Source organism: Eptesicus fuscus, chromosome 4 (assembly GCF_027574615.1).
Source record: "Eptesicus fuscus isolate TK198812 chromosome 4, DD_ASM_mEF_20220401, whole genome shotgun sequence".
Lineage (NCBI taxonomy): Eukaryota > Metazoa > Chordata > Mammalia > Chiroptera > Vespertilionidae > Eptesicus > Eptesicus fuscus.
The window spans coordinates 67,565,207-67,586,444 of record NC_072476.1 but is presented as its reverse complement, the minus strand read 5'-3'; the positions used below and the strand labels follow the sequence as shown (position 1 = coordinate 67,586,444).

Here is a 21,238-nt window from a genome sequence, read left to right as displayed (position 1 = left end):
AGAAGAGGAGTAAGGTTGATTCACTTTAGTGGGGCTGCTTTAGTTATGCCTTGATCTTTTTCTTTATAAAAATGATGGCATTTTTGATACTCTGCTCCAGGCAGCCTCCCAGGGGTGAGTGCAGATGTGCTGGGCCATTTGGCCGCCCTGTGGACAGAACCAGAGAGCCTCTTTCTCCCTAATGAAGTCATCTCCTCTCAGCAGCCCAGCCTTTTTCCCATCACTCCATGTTGGAACTTGGCTTTGGCTTGCATAGTTCTGCCGTGATGTAGATGGTCTTCCAGTTAAGTCCTGGAGAAATCTGCCCAACCATGAACAAGACATTTACAGCAGAGAAGGGGGGGGAAAAACTCTTTTATTGAAAGAAACATTTTACTGTAACATTTTGATTTGGGGGTTGGGGAGCAAAGGCTTGGTATCTGATTTCTGGGAAAGAAATCAATTTTTTTTGTGGCTTTCAAGGATATTTGCCTGTGTTTAATTTCTCTAAGTGATTTATATACTTCAGGCTAGAGTGTAATGAGATTGTCACCACACTTTGCCTCTTGAACGGTTTCTTTTAATTTTTAAAGAAGACAACAAAAACCTTACATTACTTCTGCACTTTCTCAAAAACCAAAGTGGATTTAAAATGTTGGATAGAATATCTGTCCCTAATATGTAAATTAAAAAAAAGTTTTTTTTTAAATGAAGCAATCTTAGAGGGTTGGCTTCCTCTTTCTAGGGTCTTTGGAGTTCATTAAAGGTGCATTTTTAAGCGGTCACGTTCTTTCACCACCCAGAGAGGATATTTGCTTGTACCTAGGACCAGCCAGATCAGGGACTTGAAATGTGAACTCTGCTGTCTGAATGTGGATGAGACTGAAACCTTGTCATCCCTAGTGCAACCACAGATAATACCATGTCTCAGAACACTTCACCTGATCAATAAAAAAGGAGAAGACTGACATGCGATCCCAGAGGCCCTCAGGTGGAGCTTTAGACTGGAGATAATGAAATTCCCTGGAGACAAACCTGCCAGCTACACCTCTCTTCTTCAAGTCCCTGGCTGGCTGCCACTGACCGCAGCCAAGTTCCTGAAGACAAGATCAAGGCAAGGAAGCAAGGCACATACTTTCTGGCTTCTGGTTTCTTGTCGCCACCAGCACCAGGAGTGAAGATCTTGCTTTATCTACACCTAGACTGTGGAGTTTACATAGGGAACGTCCCCAGTACAAGGACAGGATATAAAGGGGGTGCACAGGATATTTGGATTACTGTTTGATTCAGACTTGGGTGTAGTAGGCAACCACAGTTTTGGTTAAAAAAACTGAAAAAATATACTTTCCCATTCAAAAATGTCTGATGATTTTTCAGACATGGGGCAATCAGAAATAACTCTTCTCTTTTTCTCTTTAGTTGATAAAAGAGAAGATGGGAAGAAGGGAGGGAGGAAGAGGAGAGAGAGAGAGAGGGGAGAGAGAGAGAGAGAGAGAGAGAGAGAGCGAGCTCAAGGACAGTTACACAGAAATAATACAGCTGTAGTTTCTATCCTGAATGTACCTAGTATTCCTTCCTTTTTATTTTTTCACTATTATAGGTAGCTAGAGGTGAAAATATGCCTTAGAGAAAGAAATCAGATATTCAGATATTCAGGGGTGTCATTCCATTGCAGTTATAGAACAGCCTGAAGAAGTGTCTGGTTTCCTAAATAATAATGTAACAAGTCAGAGCAAGGGCAGGTAGCATAAAGCTTTTCAACAAGATCCATGTTCTGACTATTTAAGTCTGAGAAAATGTCTTTGCCCTGTAGAACTACTTGGTCAAGAGTTGTAATGTCTATGGAAGGACATTATGGAGAACCATAAACGTTGGAGGGCTATAGAAACACATTTGACAAGATAAAGGAAAGTATTTCAGGATGTAAGGAGTATCTGACCCATAATTTTTCATCATGTTCCATCATGTACAGATGACATTATTTATAATGAATGTTAAATATTAACATTTTCCTAAAAATGGATATAATCTGCTATTAGTTGCTGGTTTCTACTGTAGATCTCCTTTGTAGAAATGTTTTACTTAACTGTATTATGAAGGGAGAGCAGGGAGAGAATGAGCTTTTCAGGTCGACAGATCTACCACTTAGAAAGTGGCCTTGGGCAAAAAACGTAACTCTTTGGAACTCAACTAAGTTTACTCAAATTTAAGAATGAGAATGATGCATACTGTCCTCCCCTGCAGGCCTGGTCTCCCTAACTGTCCTCAGATTTAAGAATGAGAATGATGCATACCTTGAAGTGTTTCAGAGAAAGGTCTACACTGATTCTGGAATATAAATTTCAATAACAATCCTTTTATTTCATTTTTCTCCCTTTCTGAGTGAAGTCCTCTTGATTATAACATTGATATGAGGAGCACTGAAAAGATCACTGGACCAGGAGTCAGGATTTACATTCTGGTTCCCACTCTGCTGTTAAACATGTGACTTGAGGAAAGTCACGTTCTGGGCCTTGGTTTGCTTGTCTGTTAAATGTGAGGGTTGAAGTCCAATTCTGTGGTATGACTGTTATTCTAAATATTTAATGAAATAGAATTTCAATGTTAGGAATGGTAGTGTAATAACCATAAGAATAAATCATTCTGGAAACAAATTGATTTCTACACCCTATAATTAATAGTCCTGTCATTCACTGATAAAGAAATGAGACATGTCCATTTTGAAGATTGAAACCTACCACTTATTACTTAAAAACTGTAATGCAGGACTCACACAAATTGCAAAAGAAACTCATAAAAGAAATACCATAAATGTGCATGGACAAGTGTCTAGGTTACTACAAGTTTTAAACTATGAGCTTCAGCCAACCTACTCAAAGAATTGAGAGTGAAAAAGGATATTCTCCTTTAAACATCACTGTTGTGAGGTACCGTGTTTGATCTACATTTCTAAGTGGAGACCAGAGAGAATTATGAAGATCTTCCCTGTTTGTGCAGGAAGAAGTGTTTGCTATCCTTGCAGTAATCTCAGTGTTAACCTGGCGTGCACCTTGGACTTATTTTGTTCCCATTGTGTAGGGGCATGCTTGACTTCAAAGAAAAGGAAAATACAAAGCCCCTCTCTTTCTCAGGGGCAGAATCCTCTGTGTCAACTGGTTGACCCTCTGCTCTACAGGATCCTGTTGGAACTCCTTTGTAACACAACGCAGACCACTCTTCCCTGTGTTGGTGCGATTTACCTAGTTGGGTGGGCCTGGCTGAAAACAAAAATCACATCAATATGAATGATTATGGCTTCACTCCCAGATCACGAGGAAGGTGATTGATAGGATATATCCAAGGAGTCCCTGTCACTCAGAAAAATTGTTAAACACTCTACCTTGAGGGATACTTTGAAAGAGGGAGGGAGAGAAGAAGGAAGAACGCAGAATCTAGACTCAAGGTAGGTTTGTGTCAGAGGAAGAGGGTCTGTCTGAATCCCACACGAGAATTTCCTGTTCAGCCCCTGACGACCCAGGGTCTTTGCAGATTGCGCAATGCCGCCGGGTTCCCATTGGGCAGGTCCCGCGGAAGGCAGCGGGCACTTCTTCTGCTTTCCCTCCACGCTTCGGAAGGGATCTCCTTTCTGTGCGCCCGGCTGGCAGAAGCCGAGAGCCTGACACTCCCCTCAGGTGGGACAGGGAGGCTCGGCGGCCGCGTAAACCCGCTGCAGCCAAGTTCTTTGCTGATTTCCCAGAGTTTCCTTTGCTCCCAAGAGCTGACGGCACTCAATTGTCTAGCACTGGCCTGCCCCACCGGAGCCTGGGGGCTCCTTCCCCCTGGCCCAGAGCTGGCAGCGCGGGGGCGGGGAGGTGGGGGTGGGGACGGGGTGGGAGGGCAGTGGCTTCCCGGCGCACGGCGCGATGTTACTTAGTGAGTGGCTGGATGGGGAGCGCTGCTGTCCCCTAGCCGATTGGTACTTGTCAGGAAGAGACGCCGAGAGGTGGGAGTGCCTGGGGAGGGAGGCAGGCGGTCCCTACCGCGAGCGCGGGGACCTGCCTTTCCGCCCCTCCGCAGCTTTCCAAGCCCGGGCTCTCAGGAGTGGCTGGAGCGGCGGAGCGCTTCGGGAGCCTGTGAATGAACCCTCCTCCTCTCCCTCCTCCTCCTCCTCGCCGAGTCTCCTCCTCGGTGCTGACGGTACGGCGATAGGATGACGATGGGTGTCACAACCCGCATTTGAACTTGCAGGCGAGCTGCCCCAAGCCTTTCTGGGGAAGAACTCCAGGCGGGCGGGCGAACCAGCCGCGAACATTAAGTGCTGCCGTCAGGCGCTGGGACTGGGATCTGTGGCCAACCCCGCGACCTCCCGCATCTTCCGGCTCCGTCCCGCACCGTCCGCACCCTTCCCCAGGCCACCGCGCTTCCTATGTGACCCGCCCGGGCACGCCGAGCCCATTCGCGCAGCGCTGCGGTGAATTGTTGCCCACAAACTGCACTAAGCCGCCTTTCAAGGTAATCACGTTTCTTTTGTTCCCCTTAAAAAAAAAAAAAAAAAAAAAAAAACTTATGGAAAAAAAAAGCAAGCGTAGAAAAAAAAACAAATACATGGCAATGGGTAGAAGGCTGTAAGGAAGGCAAAGAGAACTAGATGTGGGGCGACGTTAAGAAAATGTATGCACTTTAAAAAATGCAGGTAACTTTCAGAAGGACGCCTGCAGAGAGGAGTGCAGAGGGACCAGGGTGCTGAGAAAGATGCAGACAAAAGAAGCCCGAGGTGGGGTGGGGGAAGAAGTACTAACGGATTTGGGGGAAGGGAGGGAAGAGAATTGTGGAGAACCCCGAGGAAAGTCGTTGGGTCTTAAGCTGGAGAGGGCAGAGGGGACCCTGGTATATCTTGATCTTTTTTTTTTTTTTTTATTAACCTGCTGAGGCAAAAGTTTGAATGGGGACTCCGAGACTTGCCCACATTCAAGTCCCCGAAGCCGCTGTGGTGCCGGCCACCTGGTTCCCGGTCAATCCCCTGCGTTCCTGGAAAGCTGCTCCCGGCAGCTCCTGACAGGGGGACCCCGCGCCCCAGCAGCCCGGGACCTGTGCGGACCTGATCACCCTCAGCCCGCAGGCAGCCTGGGGGAGGTCCGGCCGGGGGAGGTCCAGGGCCCTGGGGCCGCGTCTCCTTGGTAACGTGGGGGGCTGTCAAGGCTCTCCCCGGTGCCTCTGGGTTCTTTTGTCCTGCGCGCTGTGCGCAGCGACCGGCCGGGAAGGGGCAGGGGGTGGGGGTGGGGTTGCGGGAGCACCGCGGAGGTCTGCGAGGCGCCTGGGCGGGAAAAGCTCGCCCCGAACCAGCAGGGATGTGCAGGAATTTTATCTCACTCAGAGCGCAGCGGAGGCCACCGCTCCCGCCTCGACGCGCAAACCTGCGCTCCGAGCGCTCCACAGACAAAGGTGGCGCGGGGACTCGAATCTGGAGCCTCCTGGACCAGCCCTCTCGCCCGGGCGACGGCAGCCCTCCTTTCCCTTCCATCTCCCCACCCCCTCCCAGCTCTCGGCCCTAGTTGAGCAACTTTAACTGGCGGGTCCTGCGGCCGCGGAGAGCGAGCGCCGGGAGCCCCGCGGGACGCCCGCGGCTGAGCGTCCCACCGCCCTGCGGAGGCGTGGGCGCTGCTGGGCGGCAGCCCCGGTGCGTGCGGACCAGGGGGCATCCGGGCTGTCCCGGCTCGCTCTCTGTGTCACTGGGCGTGGAGTGGTCAAGCGTGTTAGGCAGAGGAGAACGAGGGAGAGAAATAGTGTCATAGCCTGAACTATTTGCTCTGGGATCCAGCTGCGCTGCAGCTAGTCCGGCTGGTCCCGGGAAGATGCTGCGGGAGGGAGGAGAAATGCACGCGGAGCCTGGGAGCCGTCCCGCCTTGCGCGCCCTCACAGGCAGCAAGACCGTCTCGCAGCTGTGTCCCTTGTCTCATCTTTGTCTCTCCCTCTGTCTCCATCTTCTCTGCCTCTCTTCCCCTCTCCCAGCCCCTGCTGCTCGGTCTCTCTCTCTCTCTCTCTCTCTCTCTCCTGCGTCCCCTCCCCCAAGGCTGACGAATGAATGGCTAGTGTGAAATCCCTGCCTCCCGGGTCCGCCGAGGCCGGCCCGAAGGGAGGAGCTGCGAGCGAGGGAGGTGGCGCGCTCCTTGGGATCTGCCCGGAGCGGCGCGCAAAGGACTTGCCGAACCCAGACGTCTAGGAATGGGGAGTGTTGTGGCGGGTGTGGGCGCCCCCTGATGGAGAAATCCAGCAAGGTGGAGGGGAAAAAAAGCGAGTTTCTCTTCTTCCTACCCACCCACCCACCCACCCAGTGAAACGAGCGGATGGAGGACCCTCTCTTCCCCATTCAGTCGCTAGTTTTCTACTTCAGAATCTGCGACATAAATCCAAGGGTTTGAAGGACGCGGGAAGGAGACCTTGACTCTGCGAGCCCCCAAGTGCCTTCTTCCGAGTCGGTTAGGTTGCGGGGCGAGCCTGTAGCTGAGCTCAAGATCCAGGGTTCGGGGGGATGGGGGCTGATGTTCCGTTTTGGCCGTCGCTTTAAGAACGGTAATACAGAATGCCTTGCTTTCGGAAATTTTACTAAGTCCCATGACCGTTGGAACCCAATGCTAGGGCCCTGCCCCAGGACATTGCAAAAGAAGGGTCTCTAATCCAAAGTCTAAAGCTCCTCCACTTCACGGAGGTTTGGAAGGAGGGAGCCAGAGGAAAAAAGAGAAAGGAAGGGGACAGCGGAGGGGAAGGGAGGAAGGCAGGACCGGAGATGGGGCAGAGGCACGCCAACAGCTGGGAGCGGACGGGCAGGGCTTCTAAGTTTTGGGCTGAATTTCAGGTCTCTTGTTAAAATAGTTTTTTTTTTTTGTTTTTTTTTTTAATCTCACGAGCGACAAGAAACGCGCGCGGGGTGGAAGCGCAGGGGAGGAACTTAGCCCCTGAGAGCGTCAGGGTTTGGGGTGGTCCCCGCCGGGCTCAGCCCACGCCGGGGGCGGGACCGCGACCCGCAACTCTTCGCCGCCGGGAGTTCACTATCCGCCGCCACGTGGGCTGGGGCTTCAGCTGCGGCCCGAGACGCGTGTGACTTCTCGGGCTCGGAGACAGCGGTTCTGCGAACCAGCCCCGCGTTCAGCCCGGAGGCCGGCGGGGCGCCTCCCAAGGCCCCGCCCACCCAGGCCAATGGGGCGGGGCTTCGCGGAGCGCGGGGGGCGGGGCCGGCTACGTGGTGGGAGCTCGGCGTCTGCGCCCCCAGCCCAGAGAGCTGGCTGCTCTGCTGTAGGCAACCCGGCTCCCATCCAGACGGCGCTGAACACTCTTATTGAAAGACTGGCTTGTGTTTTTTTTTTTTTCCTTGGTTCTTTGGAGCGGTAGGAGGAGTTTTTGCTTTGCGACTGGGAAGAAGCAAAGACCTCCTCCAAGCAGACTCTTTTGTATTTGGCAGAAAAATGAGACTCTCCTGCATGAAGTGCGTTGGGGTCGGTTTAAAGACCACTTTTTGTTGTTGCTACAAGGATAATCACGGTCCAGACTGTCAGGCAGCGTTCGTCTGGAATAACAAGCAATTGCCATTTTTGACAGAAGTTACAGAATTCCATGAACGCAGATACTTTGGGGCTGAGCGGGTGTAGGGGCGGTCTCTGAGCATCAGGGGCCTTAGCGTGGGCCCCCCTTCCGTAGAGGGAGCTGAGCGCATATTTATGAAATGACTGAACTAGTGACTTGAGGGAATGTGGCGCAGATGAGAAGACACTGCCACTTAGAGCTGTATTTTAATCGCTCCTATTTCTTTGCAGGGTTTTAATGGTCTCTCCAGTCTCACATGCTGACATCTAATTAACCCTCTTTCTCTTTTTGACTCCTAAAAGCCGTGACGTAGATTATTTTAAGTACTGCTTGGCAATGATGCCAAATCTATCCTGCAAATATTCATATAAAGTATATTGTGAGTTTAATATAAAAATAGCAAGGCACCCAGGGAAGCAACAATTAGTTTTCTGAGATAAGATCTGTTCCCAGTTTGGGCGATGTGTAACTGGGAATGTCAGCATACCAGGCAGAAGGCATCAGAGACTGACTTCTAGTTCTGAGCTCTTAAAGTAAAGAAAGGAATATTTTACAATTGCATATGCCTGTCTTGACTAATTAATGCTGCACAGGGTTCCAGTGGATTCCAAAGTGATTGAGCAATTACTTCCTCCAGCAGGAAGTCCACAGTCCTTAATCTTCTTTGTGGGTGGTGGGAAGAGGGATGAGAGTCAAGATAATCCTTAAGAATTTATGTAAAAATTCAAAGTTATTGTTTTTTTCTTGGTAGATTAAAAAGAAATAAAAAGCTATTTCTACATTGTATTTCTGGCTTTTAAAAAATGAAGTTTGAAAAGAATACTCCTAGATTTACATTTGTTTACAGATGTAGATTTCTTTTTCTTTATGCTTACAAACTGGAGGGGAATGCTTCTAATAATATCCTAAGATATCTATATCTGCATCCTTGTAAATTCTGTTTGGAAAAGACCCAAAGAGCTAAATTAAGGCTGAATATAATCGATATTAAAGACAGTCATCGTTTTCTCTTTCCTCACATTTTATGCTTAAGTACTTCATGGTTAATGATTGGTCACTAATTGAGCATCAGAGCCTTTGAGAACACAAAGATCAACCAAGGCTGTCTCCCAACAGTTGTAAAACTAAGCTCTCCTTTCCTAGTGGGGTTTAAACATGTTTGTTGACCTTCTTCATGGGCAAACATACCTAGACACTGTATTTAAAATGGGATTTTTACCCTGTGACTGAGCAGAACTTTTTAAGACACATGGTTCATTTGAGGGAAAGAATGAATGACTGTAGTAGGCTATTATTTCACCACCCACCTAGAGAAACCAGTTTGGACTCACAAACCCTCATTGTTGGGGGTTTCTAGCTCTGGTCTAAGAAAACATGCTGATTGTTGCATAGGTCTGTACTTTACCAGGAAACACAAGGCCCATACTCTTTCTGGTTTGGAATCAGAACAAGGGGATGTAGAGATTAATGACTTGGCTGAGCTCCACTTCAATGAGGGAATTTTTGCCAGTTTCCTCTGGTAGCCTAGACTTGGTAAATTACTTATATATATGCATATGTTCTCCAGGATATATATATATATATATATATATATATATATATATATATATTTACTTTGTTAAGTTCTTATCACTGAATATGCCAGAAGTGGTTATATTTCAGTGGTTAGTGAAAATTACCTTTGTTTAATATGTTTGTCAGTTATGTTTCCTGAAATTCCTCTGGACAGCTCTATAGCTCTATCATCTATAAAAGGTAATATATATATATATATATATATATATATACATAATATATATATATTACCTGATTCTTCTAAGAATTTTAAGAGGTCCTTATGTCTATAAAAATGAGATTACATCACTTATGATAAATACATATATAATATGTAAGTTGCAATCTTTTTATTATTAAATCACTGAGTTGATATTACCTGTGGTGTAGTGGAATGAGCAGTAGACTGAGAAAACCAGATTAAGACACAATTTCTAGACCTTTAGTGTCAGAATCGATTGAATGAATATACAGTTATAAACATTAAAATGATGAATACCTGTGGAAAGGCTTTTGCAAATGGAAAACTATACAAATAAGTGATGTTACTATAGTATGTATGTGGGATTCAGATTGATCTGATTCTATAACTTTAATAATGACAGTATTCCATAAATCGTGTATTTCCTACTAAATATATAAAATGAGTTAGAGAGAGGTATATTGTTTTAAGAACTGTCAAGTTTCATTGAACAGAAGACAGAGTCCAGAAATACACTGAAATGGACATGAAAATTAAGTGGAAAAGGATTATTCAGTAAATGGTCTGGGGACAATTGATCAGTTCACTCAAAGTCCAAGTCAATTTCTACCTCATTTCTTATCCTAAAATAAAGTTAAGATGGATCAAATATGAAACGTGCGGAATTACCTTTAAAGAAAAGAACCAGAGGAAATCATGGGATTTTTAAAATAATAAGTTAGGAGTAGATAAACCTGTTCTAAGCAAAAGATAAAACCCAGAAGCAATTCTAAAAAAAAATTGACAAGTCTGACTAAATAACAAATTATTTACACTAAAACAAATAGCACATTTGGAAACTATCTGTAACATAAAGGCAAATATGTATGGGCAATTGGAAGAAATAGAAATATGCATAAATGTTTTTTAATTATGAGAAGTTGCTCAGCTTCATTCATAATTAAAGAAATAGCAATTAAAACAACAATGACATGCTACACCATTTTTCATCAATCAGAGCAGTAAAAATAAAAAGTTTGATGGAAGTTTGTGTTGACCAGGTTGTGGGACAATGGGATCTCATATAGTACTGTGGCAATGTAAATAGGTTCATCTTTTTAGAAAATAATTTGGTAATAGCTATCAAATTTTGAAAAAAGAAGCATATAACCTTTGACCCAGCAATTCCTCTTCTAGATATTGTCATATAGATATTGGAACAAATGTCACCCAAGACAAATGGACAAGGATGCCCTTTGCAGTACCTTTTCTAATAACAAAAAGTTGGAAACACCTTAAAGGATCATCATGGAATTGGTGAAACAAAAGATGCTACATTTATCTAATGAAACACCATGTAGCTAAAAATAACAGAAAGACTATATTTGCTGACTTGGAGCATTCTCCAAGATACAGTGAATATTAAGTAAAGAAAGTAATATGCCAAATAGTGTATGTAAACAAACACCAAAGACTGCTCTCCTGGAGCTTATAGTATGGTGGGGAGAGAAAAGCAATTTCCAAATACATAACCTAAAATGTTGATAAAGGGCAATGATGAAACTTGAGCATAGGAAATGGAATAGAAAGTGCTGTATGTTTTCCATAGACTGATGAAAAAGTTCTCCAGGCAGAGAAGAGAGCAGCACTAAGGGGCAAGCAATGACATGAAAAAGCTTAGCCAAGTCCAGGTTCAGGAATCCAGTCACAGGGTAGTGATAAATTCACATGGCGACATTACTCCAGTGAAGTAAATTCATGCGCGTTCATGTTTAAACCATGAGCGATTTCTCTCTGTATTACAACAACTCCTCCTGCAAGAAAGCACTCAGGATCAATGTAATAGGCAGTGCTCATTACATCCACTTTGTGGCTGAAGTGTCCTAGACAGTTGGTTGTCTGAGGTAACTAATTCAAAGACTGGAAGACAAAACCACTATCTGTGTCCTCAAGTCACCCTTTGCTTGGTGGGGCTTCCCCAAGATCAAGGGAGAATATTAAAAGTCTGTTTGCTAGAACTTTGGCTCTCTCTTTCTCTGAAGCAGCCCATTCCTGGAGTGACCTTTTCTCTCTCTGCAGTCATTTCTCATGGATAGGAGTCTGGTTGACCTTGTCTCTTGTGTCTCCCAGGCAATTAAACAGCCACAGTCAGCTGTGTCTTGATTGTTCAAAGACTTTCTCCTCTTTTCATTGACTTTACTAGAGTAGAATGCTAAATATAGGCACTAGTTCTCCTATCTCCCAGGTCTTTCTATGTAGACAGACTCCTTATCACTAATAGATTATGCTTACAAGCCTGACAGGAAGAGCAGAGAAATAGAAATGGGGGTTTGAGTGGTGCTGAAAAAAAAAAAAAAAAAAAAAAAAGAGGCTTTATAAGTTTCTTAATTAGCAGGATCAAACACAGAAGGGAAATAGTGTGCCTTAACCTTTTGCACTCGGATGTCGAGTGTGACTCGACACGGTTAGCATTAGAATAAAGGAACCGAGAAAAAAGCAAGCGAGTGCAAAGGGTTAATAACCATGCTCTTGGACATAGACTTAAGAAAATTAGAGAAATGAATGAATGCCCATGGTATGAGGCAACTAAGTTCAGTAAACCACTCTGAGGTATTTACTAGAGATAATGACGACCCATTAGATCACGGGGTTGTAAATTTGGGTGCCTACAGGGAACAGGCATGTAGTAGAAATGGATGAGAAGCCAAATGGGGTCAGTGATAACCTTGAGCACACAGAGCCAAGGTGAGAGGCTGCTGATTGCTTAAAGCTAATGACTGGACAGCTGGAAGATGATCTGAATTTTCAAAAAAAAAGTCAGAGATGTGAGACTTAGTATGAAAACTCAAAGTTTTAAATGTTGGCAACTTATTTAAACATAATTTTACAAATGTAGTTAAAATGTGACCAATATATCTCTCCCTTATATTTTCCGTGCACTGGTTTCATTCCTTATCCTTGTCTTAAGGGCAATTTTAAGGCAAGTGGTGAGTATACTTGTTATATTAAGGTCTAGAGGCCTGTTGCACGAAGATTCATGTAAGAATGGGCCTTCCTTCCCCTGGCTGCTGGCACTGCCTTTGCTCCGGCCGGAGCCCCCTTTCTGCCTTAGCTCCGGCCCAGAGCCGCCTTTCCGCCTTCCCACACTGCCCAGAGGCCCAGAGAGGCTGGGGCGCTGTGGAACGCCTGCATCGTCACCATGCCCGTTCCCTGTAGGCACCACCATGGTGATGATGCAAGCATCCCGCCCCCCGCCGCTCAGCACCTGCATATGCAAATTAACCAGCCATCTTTGTTGGGTTAATTTGCATACCCACTCCTGATTGGCTGGTGGACGTCGTGAAGGTACGGTCAATTTTCATATTTCTCTTTTATTAGTGTAGATGAAGTATGGTACATGGAGTTAGACTTTGAGTATCTGTCTTGGAGTAGATTAGGATGCAGGAGATCCATTCCTGGGGCAGGATCACATCTCTACTCTGGGTTTGTTATGAGATCCAATAGTCTAGATATTGACAAACATCAGATATTATTGTGTCATGGTAAATACTCAACTATTAATTAGCCTACTTGCCCATATTCATAAGGGAATGTTGGCAGTTTGCTACTTAAAAGTGTGTTTCTGAATAGAATATGGAAGCATTAGTTATGCATTTGGTTGGTGTGTGAATCTCCTTCAGGGGTCTACTCTAAACCTGGCACTGTGGAAATATTGTGGGGATTAGTAAGTTGAATATGGTACTAGCTCTACCTGCCAGAGCTAGGTTTACAGAGGAGATAAAACATGTCTACAAGTGCTGATTCAAAGCCCATAGGACAATTTATTGTAAGCATAGAATTGCACACATCTCCTATAGTAGTAACCCAGGTTATAATAATCAAATCTAAGAGCTAAAGATACTTTTCTTATTACTATTATTAATATGAAACCAGGGAAAGAACACCTGTAGAAAGATTGAATGAGTAATTTCAATAATATTGAATACTGAGTACACCAAGTATCACTGAGCTATATGTCATATGCATTATTTTATCAATTCTTACAATCACTCTAATAATTACTACTTTTTAAAAAATGTATTTTTATTTATTTCAGAGAGGAAGGGAGAGGCAGAGAGAGATAGCAACATCAATGATAAGAATCATTGATTGGCTGCTTCCTGTGAGCCCCCTACTGTTATTGAGCCCATAACCCACGCATGTGCCCTTCAGGGGAATTGAACCTGGGACCCTTCCGTCACTCTATCCACTGAACCAAATGGCTAGGGCAATTAAGTACCACTTTTGACTATTAGCTGTTGAAAATGAAAGAATTAGTAACTTACCTAAAATTTCAGAGTATAAGTAGAGGATTCACAACTTGAATTCAGGGCTACTTGACTGTGGAGTCCAGATTTTTAATAATATGCTTATAAACATTTCCAGAGGAGGGGGAAAATAGAAAAAAAACTAAGAAGAATTTTTCTTTAAGGATGATAGGATATTATTGTTTACTAGGGGCCCGGTGCACGAAATTCGTGCACTGGGGTTGGGGGTCCCTCAGCCCAACCTGCCCCCTCTCACATACTGGGTGCCCTCAGGGGATGTCCTACTGATGGCTTAGGCCCACTCCCCACGCTCCTTTGTGGGAGGCAACCAGGCTGATCAGGGGAAGGCACCAGCCCCATCACCCAGCTGCTGCAGCCACTGCCAGTCACCACAGCCACCAAGGTGTTTTCATCAACACGGTCTCCAGTCCCTTCACCAAGAAAAAATGACAACTTTCTTTAGGCATTTTCAAGATGTGTCTTTCATAGGATATGCATTTTTTTTTTTTAGTCCTCACCTGAGGGTATGTTCCCATTGATTTTTAGAGAGTGTGGAAGAGAGAGGGAAAGACAGAGAGAAACATCAATGTGAGAGGGACACTTTGATTGGTTGCCTCCTGTATGAGCCCTGACCATGGGCGCCAGGCTGGGGGGCATGCAGGGACCCCTGGGCCGCACGCAGCGGTGGCCGCCAGGGGTCTCCACACACCCCAGAGGCCAGCAGCCAGCCCCCCATTGTGTGCGCCAGGCTGGGAGCGTGGACCCAAACTGCCTCTTGGTGCTGGAGCATTCCCAAGCGGCTGGGGGCACTATGGTGACACAGGATGTTCCCGCCCTGCCCCCAGCCCCTTGGTGCCTGCACCCTTAGGCTCCAAGTGGCCAGGGGGCATTCTGGGACCCTGCTGCTCAAGATCTAAGCACGGGCCTACAGGCTCTGAGCGGCCTGGGTCCGGAGGATGTTTATGGGACCCAGGCCGAGTTCTAGGGCCCCTGCCGCTCAGGACCTAAGCGCAGGCCTACAGGCTCTGAGTGGCTTGGGTCTGGAGGATGTTTCCCAGACCTCAGACCTCTGCAAGTGTTTGGGGGTGGGAACATTCCCGCCCACCAAGGCTCCCAGTGGCCAGGGGGCATTCTGGGCCCCTGCCACTCAGGACCTAAGTGCGGGCCTACAGGCTCTGAGCAGCCTGGATCCGGAGGATGTTTACGGGACCCAGGCTGCTCAGCGTCCGCATATGCAAATTAACCACCATCTTGTTCGCTCTGATTGGCTGTGGGCGTAGCGGAGGTGTGATCAATTTGCATGTTTGTCTATTATTAGGTTAGATAAGTACATTTATAGAAAGTTTTTTTTATTTGGATTCAGTTAATATTCATAGAATGCATTTTCTTTGATAGCATTTTATGATATAATTTAAAATTGCATTTTTATGGAAACTTTTAACTATAGCGTGTGTGAAATTGATATCTTTATTTTTACCTGAAATATTGTAATGACATTGAGATATAAATGTATACTTTCTGTTTGCTATGGTATCTTACAATAACTCCAGAAATAAATAAATTAAATTTCCCAGTTAGTTTTAAACACTGTTTATTAGCACATCCCAGCAATTATATGCTAAATTGTAAATTTAATTGTCTAGGTTACTTTAAGATTATCAACTGTTCATTGTGAGTTGTCAAATGGCCTATAGATGAAAAATACACATGTAATGTATTAGGTTAAAAAATGCTCTTTAGGAAATATCTGGAATCTTATAATTTTATTTTCACACTTATTTCAAGATATATAAAATAAATCAATCAAATGGAGAATAACATCCAGGAAAAATAAATAGCTGGCATAAATTATGAGATTGAAACTGAGCTCAAATTGGACTTGGATTCTTATAGCATTTGCTTGTTTTCAATCTAGGTTTCCTAAATAATACAGATTTTAGATATTTTGTAAGGAAAGTGTTAGGAAATTATTTAGGACACCAACTCAAATATGTGTCAGTAGGATGCCTTCAGTTACAAGTAACAAAATTCCCTGGTTCTACCGGGTTTAAATAAGAAAGGAATTAATTATCTCAGATAAAAGAAAGTTCAAAGGAATGGCTCACTCTAGGCTTAAGCTCTGTTTCTCCTGAGTCTTTCTGAGCTTCATGCCCTGAGGCTATCTTACACATCATGGATGAAAGATGGCTACAACAGCTTGAGAAGAATTACCCTATCATGACAATGTGCAGTGAAGAAAAGCAACCATCTTTTCTTTTTGTTCTCTTAAAATGAATATACCTTTCCCAGGAGCACCTGCTCGAATCCCTGCAGAGATCTCCTCACATTTCATTGGCCAAAATTGTATTATACTTATTTCAAAACTGATCACTGGTGACAGGAATTGGATTTCCTTAGGACAGTCAGGATCACCCCTTGGCTGGGGTTTGACCCAGGGTCCTCTAAAATTTATGTCTGTGTAAAGGAGGGTAGATACTAGAATGAAAGCAGATTATTGTTGGAAAGGAGAAAGGGGAATGGCTACTTGTAGCTGACTGACACGGCCTCCTATAGAATAGTTCTAAATGTGGCTGAGAATGGAATGACTGTGGAGATCAAATAATCTTCGAAATTCTTCAGAGATTGGCTCTTCGATTTCTAGATGGTCGCCAACACTAGTACTTACCCTCCTCATAATTACAGCTTCTTAGAAATTTGAGCTGGAAGGGACCATTTGAGTCTGTTTGTTAAAACGACTTCCCCAAAGTCACACAGTAAATTAATGACAAAGCAAGGGTAGGTTTCTTGACTTAGAACAGGGTGTTTTCTTTCATTCTTTACCCCTCACACTTTAAAATTATTAGAATGGCTTTAAAAGTCCTGGCAAGCTCTGCTCTCTCTCTCTCTCTCTCTCTCTCTCTCTCTCTCTCTCTCTCTCTCTCTCTTTGTAATTAACAGTTCCTCATAATACATTTATTTTGTTTGTTTAGGTTCCTAGAAACTAAATTGAGTCTATTCTTTAAAAAACCTGCTGAAGTCTTTATTCTGATTTGATATCATGTGCATGAACCACCAGGCTTCTTCTCACCTCACATTTGATGCAAACCCTCTTCTTTCAACATCTCTCCCTATTGCTTCCCTATCTTCTCTCACTCCATCTATGACCAATTTCCTGTTTCTAAACAGACTTTGTGGTCAACCCTCTCTCTTGTGCCAGTTCCTAGCCATTAGTAATGAAGGCTGTGGTCCTTACTGTTCTTCCTACAGCCTACCCAGTGTGGTTGTCCCACACATTCATATTCTTATGTCCCCAAATCGGGTTCTGGGATTATTTTGGTAACTACTGCATTGGGAGAGAGTCAAACTAATCATTAAAGTGTTGGGACAGCTTCTCCTATTATACTTTCTCTCCTGTTTTTGCAATCCAAGGGGAGCGGCTTCTTGTACTCTTATTACATATAGTGTACAAATAGCATGTGATTTATGGCCCACCATAAGCCTGAATGCTTATGACTTACTTTGTATTTGTCTTCATTTTCAGGACAAGATGTTGATTAATATAAAGAGCATCTTATGGATGTGCTCTACCTTAATAGCAACCCATGCACTACGTAAAGGTGAGTGTTTGGTAACAATTTCCTTATTGCTAAGCAAAATAAAAATTTGAGTATTGGGGCATGAAATGGCAATATGGAATCACTAGAATAAAGGATGAATTTTTAAAGTCTATTTAGTGCTGAAAATGTTTAGTTCACATATTATTAGGCTGAAAACTGGTTTTCAATCAATCATTCAATCAATCAATCAGTCAAAACAAAACAATGAACAAGATGTCAAAAGAAACAGGTGGGCTTTCAGTAACTTCCCAGATGACTTCCAGACTGTGCAAAAAGACTCCTACAGCCATCCTTTGGTATCCACAGGAGATTGGTTTCAGGACCCTCCACAGATACCAAAATCTGAGAATGTTCAATTCCCTTATATGTAACTAGAGGCCCAGTGAACGAAAATTCATGCACTCAGGGGGGGTCCTTCAGCCCAGCCTGCACCCTCTTGCAGTCTGGGACCCCTCGGGGCATGTCTGACTGCCAGCTTAGGCCTGCTCCCCGGGGGGATCGGGCCTAAGCTGGCAGTCAGACATCCCTCTGGCAGCCCAGGAGCCCTTGGGGGATGTCCGACTAAAGGCTTAGCGGGCCTAAGCCATTAGTCGGACATCCTTAGTGCTGCTGGGGAGGTGGGAGAGGCTCCCGCCACTGCCTCTAGCTTGCCAGCTATGAGCCGGCTTCTGGCTGAGCAGCGCTCCCCCTGTGGAAGTGCACTGACCACCAGGGGGCAGTTCCTGCGTTGAGCGTGTGCCTCCTGGTGGTCAGTGTGCGTCATAGTGACCGGTCATTCTGGTCGGTACTCTGCTAAGGTCAATTTGCATATTATCCTTTTATTACATAGGATGGCATAGTATTTGCATATAACCTATATACATCCTCCCATATACTTTAAATCATGTATAGATTATTTACAATGCCTAATATAATATAATGTTAATGCTATGTAAATAGTTATACTGTATGGTTTAGGGAATAATGACAAGGAAATAAGTCTGTACATGTTCAGTACAGAGGCAACCATCTAAATTTAACCACATCAGCAACAATATAAGATTAAAAAAATTTTCAGTTGGTTGAGTCTGTGGATGCAGAACCTACAGTTACAGAGGGCCAACTATATATGTCATTGCACAACTTTTCCATCTTCTTCAATATTACTCAAAGACTTTCCTACTTAAAAAAATAAAATAAAATAAAAAAAAAAAAAGAAAGACTATCAAACTCTCAGGAGACTAGATTTTGAGAAAGGCCAAGAAAATAAAGAGAAGACTGAGAGCCAAGTATTTGCCCTACCTCCCTTTCTTCTCTCTCTCTCTCTCTCTCTCTCTCTCCCCCCCCCCTCCCTCCCTCCCTCCCTCTGTAACTGGATAAGTTTACATGCACTGTTTTTCTTAGCTTTAAATTACTTATCCACCAAATGAATGTTTTATAATTCCAAATTTGTGGACTATGGTCCATGAAGAATGATACTGCCTTGAACTTCAGTGATCTACTCCTGTCTAGTGTACCTCTCCAGAGTCAACTTCCACTTTTTTCTCAACTCATTCTACACTTCAGACTCTCTGAACTAATTTATAATTCCATCAGACTTTCATATTACATGTTTTTTCACATGTATTTTTTTTTCTGTTTGATAGTCCATTCTCTTGTTCTCTACAGTTTTACTCCAACTTATCAAGATTCAAAGTTTAAGTATCACTCCATCCACCCATCCACCTATTTATTCACCCATCCACCCCATCCATTCATATATATCTACCACTGTGTTATACACTTTACTCCAAAAATAAGTTTTTTTGTTTTTTTTTTTTTTTTGTAAATCTATTATCATAATTAAGAGATGCAATTAGTTGGGGCTAATTTCAGAAGAATTTAATTTTTAAAAAATATATATTTTTATTGATTTCAGAGAGGAAGGGAGAGGAAGTGAGAGATAGAAACATCAATGATGAGAGACAATAATTGATTGGCTGCCTCCTGCTCGCCCCCAACTGGTAACTGAGCCTGCAACCCAGGCATATGCCCTTGACCGGAATAGAACCTGCGACCCTTCAGTCCGTAGGCTGACGCTCTGTCCACTGAGCCAAGCTGGCTAGGGCAAGAATTTAATTTTTTATATGAGAGGCAAAAGTTGAAAACATAAAATCTGCATAAAACAGATTTACCAAGTTCATATTTAGGCACACAGCAGTACCTAGTTGTGAGTCAACACAAGTACTTACATCTTGAGTTTTTTTCTGTTTATTCTTAGGCCTTCAAAAAGCCAATAACTAACATTAAGGAACATTGTGCGTACTGGTTATTGACTTTATTTTAATATACAAAGAGCTCTTTGCTTTAACAGTACCCATTATATTGATTATCTAGCACTGATCTAGTTATTTGAATATTCTTCTAATATTAATAAATGGAGTCATGCATAGTCATGAGTAAGTAAATGAACAAGAGAATAATGTTTATCACCTGAGAAAGAGATAAATTCCCATACTCTCAATCTGACATGTTTTTGGCCAAGGTCTCTGTGTTTCTATGTGTGTTTGATCAAATGATGTAGATGGAATTCACATCAGCCTTCTTCTGCAAATTTACTAACAGAGAATGAAAGGTAATTGATTATTCATTATTTATTTATTTCTCTCTTACTGTATGCATTTAGATCACTAACCATCTGGTGGGAGCAGTGAACATTTTTTTTTAGCATTCAGTTTTATTACTTGGATTGTCAGAATTTCAGACTAGCTCTTGCAGGTAGCAATTTTATTTTTTAAACAGGAATAGTCTATAAACATTATCCTCTGAACTACTTAATTTCTTTCTTAAAATATTTAGAGTTAGTGAACTTAGTTATTGCGACCCAGTACATTAAGACCCAAGATTTCATACACAAAAGAGGTGACCACACAGCTTTTTGTTAATCCTGGATTCTATATGGAATATATATTTATATCTAACCAAAGCTTTTCATTTTCTTGTACCTATAAACATGCAGGACAATACATAGCCCTTGGGGAGTTTGCCTTTTGACATCATTTTCTTCCAATATGTCTTTTCATTACAGCAGAGTTATTAAGAAATGCTCTAAGTTTCTGAAACCTCCTGATTGGGTAGATGGGGCTGAATCTCATATCTGCCGCTACACATCTAAAACTGTGGAAAGAACTATCATTTAGTAATAAATATTAAGAAACTGGAAGTCATTTACCCTAGAATCATTTTTAAGGAGGTGACAAAGAATCTTATAATTTATACCATCATTGAGGTTGATGATAAAGTTGTTTATTCTCCATTATAAAAAGCAATACTTTATTTCTGGTGAAGTCAATCATATAAATAATTGTTCGGGAAGGAAGATAAGATTTTCTAGAACATATGATAAATGTCAATTAGGAGATTCTTAGGTCATAGAATTCTCACCCCTTCCCTTCTCAGGACCCCTATTCTTGGCAAAAAAATAAAAAAAAATTGTGTAGTCATTATCTCCCTAATGGGTTCTGAATTAGAGGTCTATGCACCAGGTAGTAGTTTCTCTCTGGGAGTCTTCTGTGGACTTTATACACTTATTTTAAAGATCATGGAATTGCTAACAGTTTTCAGTTCTGAAAGCAATTTAAAAAACAGGATGGATTAAAAATAGGCTAGGTACAGACTCTGGAAAGGAAACACAACTAATTCAGGGAGAGGGGAAGAACCCAATAGATGCCAAAGCTGAAAGATTCCGTGATTAGGTGTAAGGAGACCTGTCTTCTGGCCCAGGTGTGTCACCAGCCAGCTGGGATCTCCAGTGTCACTTCCTCTTAGTGGAGCATCCTTAGTGAAGGCTTGGACCGTTTTCACTCAGGATGAGCTTTAAGTAAGAGAATTTATTTTGTAAGTCAAGGAGGCCATAAAAATAGAATTATTCCATTGCTATTAGATTCTAAAATATTAATAGTGTTTTTAACATTTTAATGATTAACTTAGTTCAGCTAATTGTACACTTCATTTAATGTTTATTTAATCTTGAGTGCCTTAAATCCTGTTTTGAACAAGCTTAATATAATTTGATAAAGTGATAAAGAAATTTATGACAGCAATGA

At 43.2% G+C, this 21,238-nt stretch overlaps 1 protein-coding gene across 2 annotated transcripts in view; it reads left to right on the top strand.

Moving 5' to 3' along the window:
* Nucleotides 1-4,101: 4,101 nt before the first annotated feature.
* Nucleotides 4,102-21,238, top strand: part of VCAN (versican) — a 103,366-nt gene continuing 86,229 nt past the window's right edge. For both annotated transcript variants that reach the window (XM_054715099.1, XM_028139745.2), the window contains exons 1-2: nucleotides 4,102-4,470; nucleotides 17,099-17,174. In XM_054715099.1, coding sequence (XP_054571074.1) covers nucleotides 17,105-17,174 — 70 coding nt within the window. In that variant the 5' untranslated portion in view covers nucleotides 4,102-4,470; nucleotides 17,099-17,104. The remainder of the gene's footprint in view (nucleotides 4,471-17,098; nucleotides 17,175-21,238) is intronic.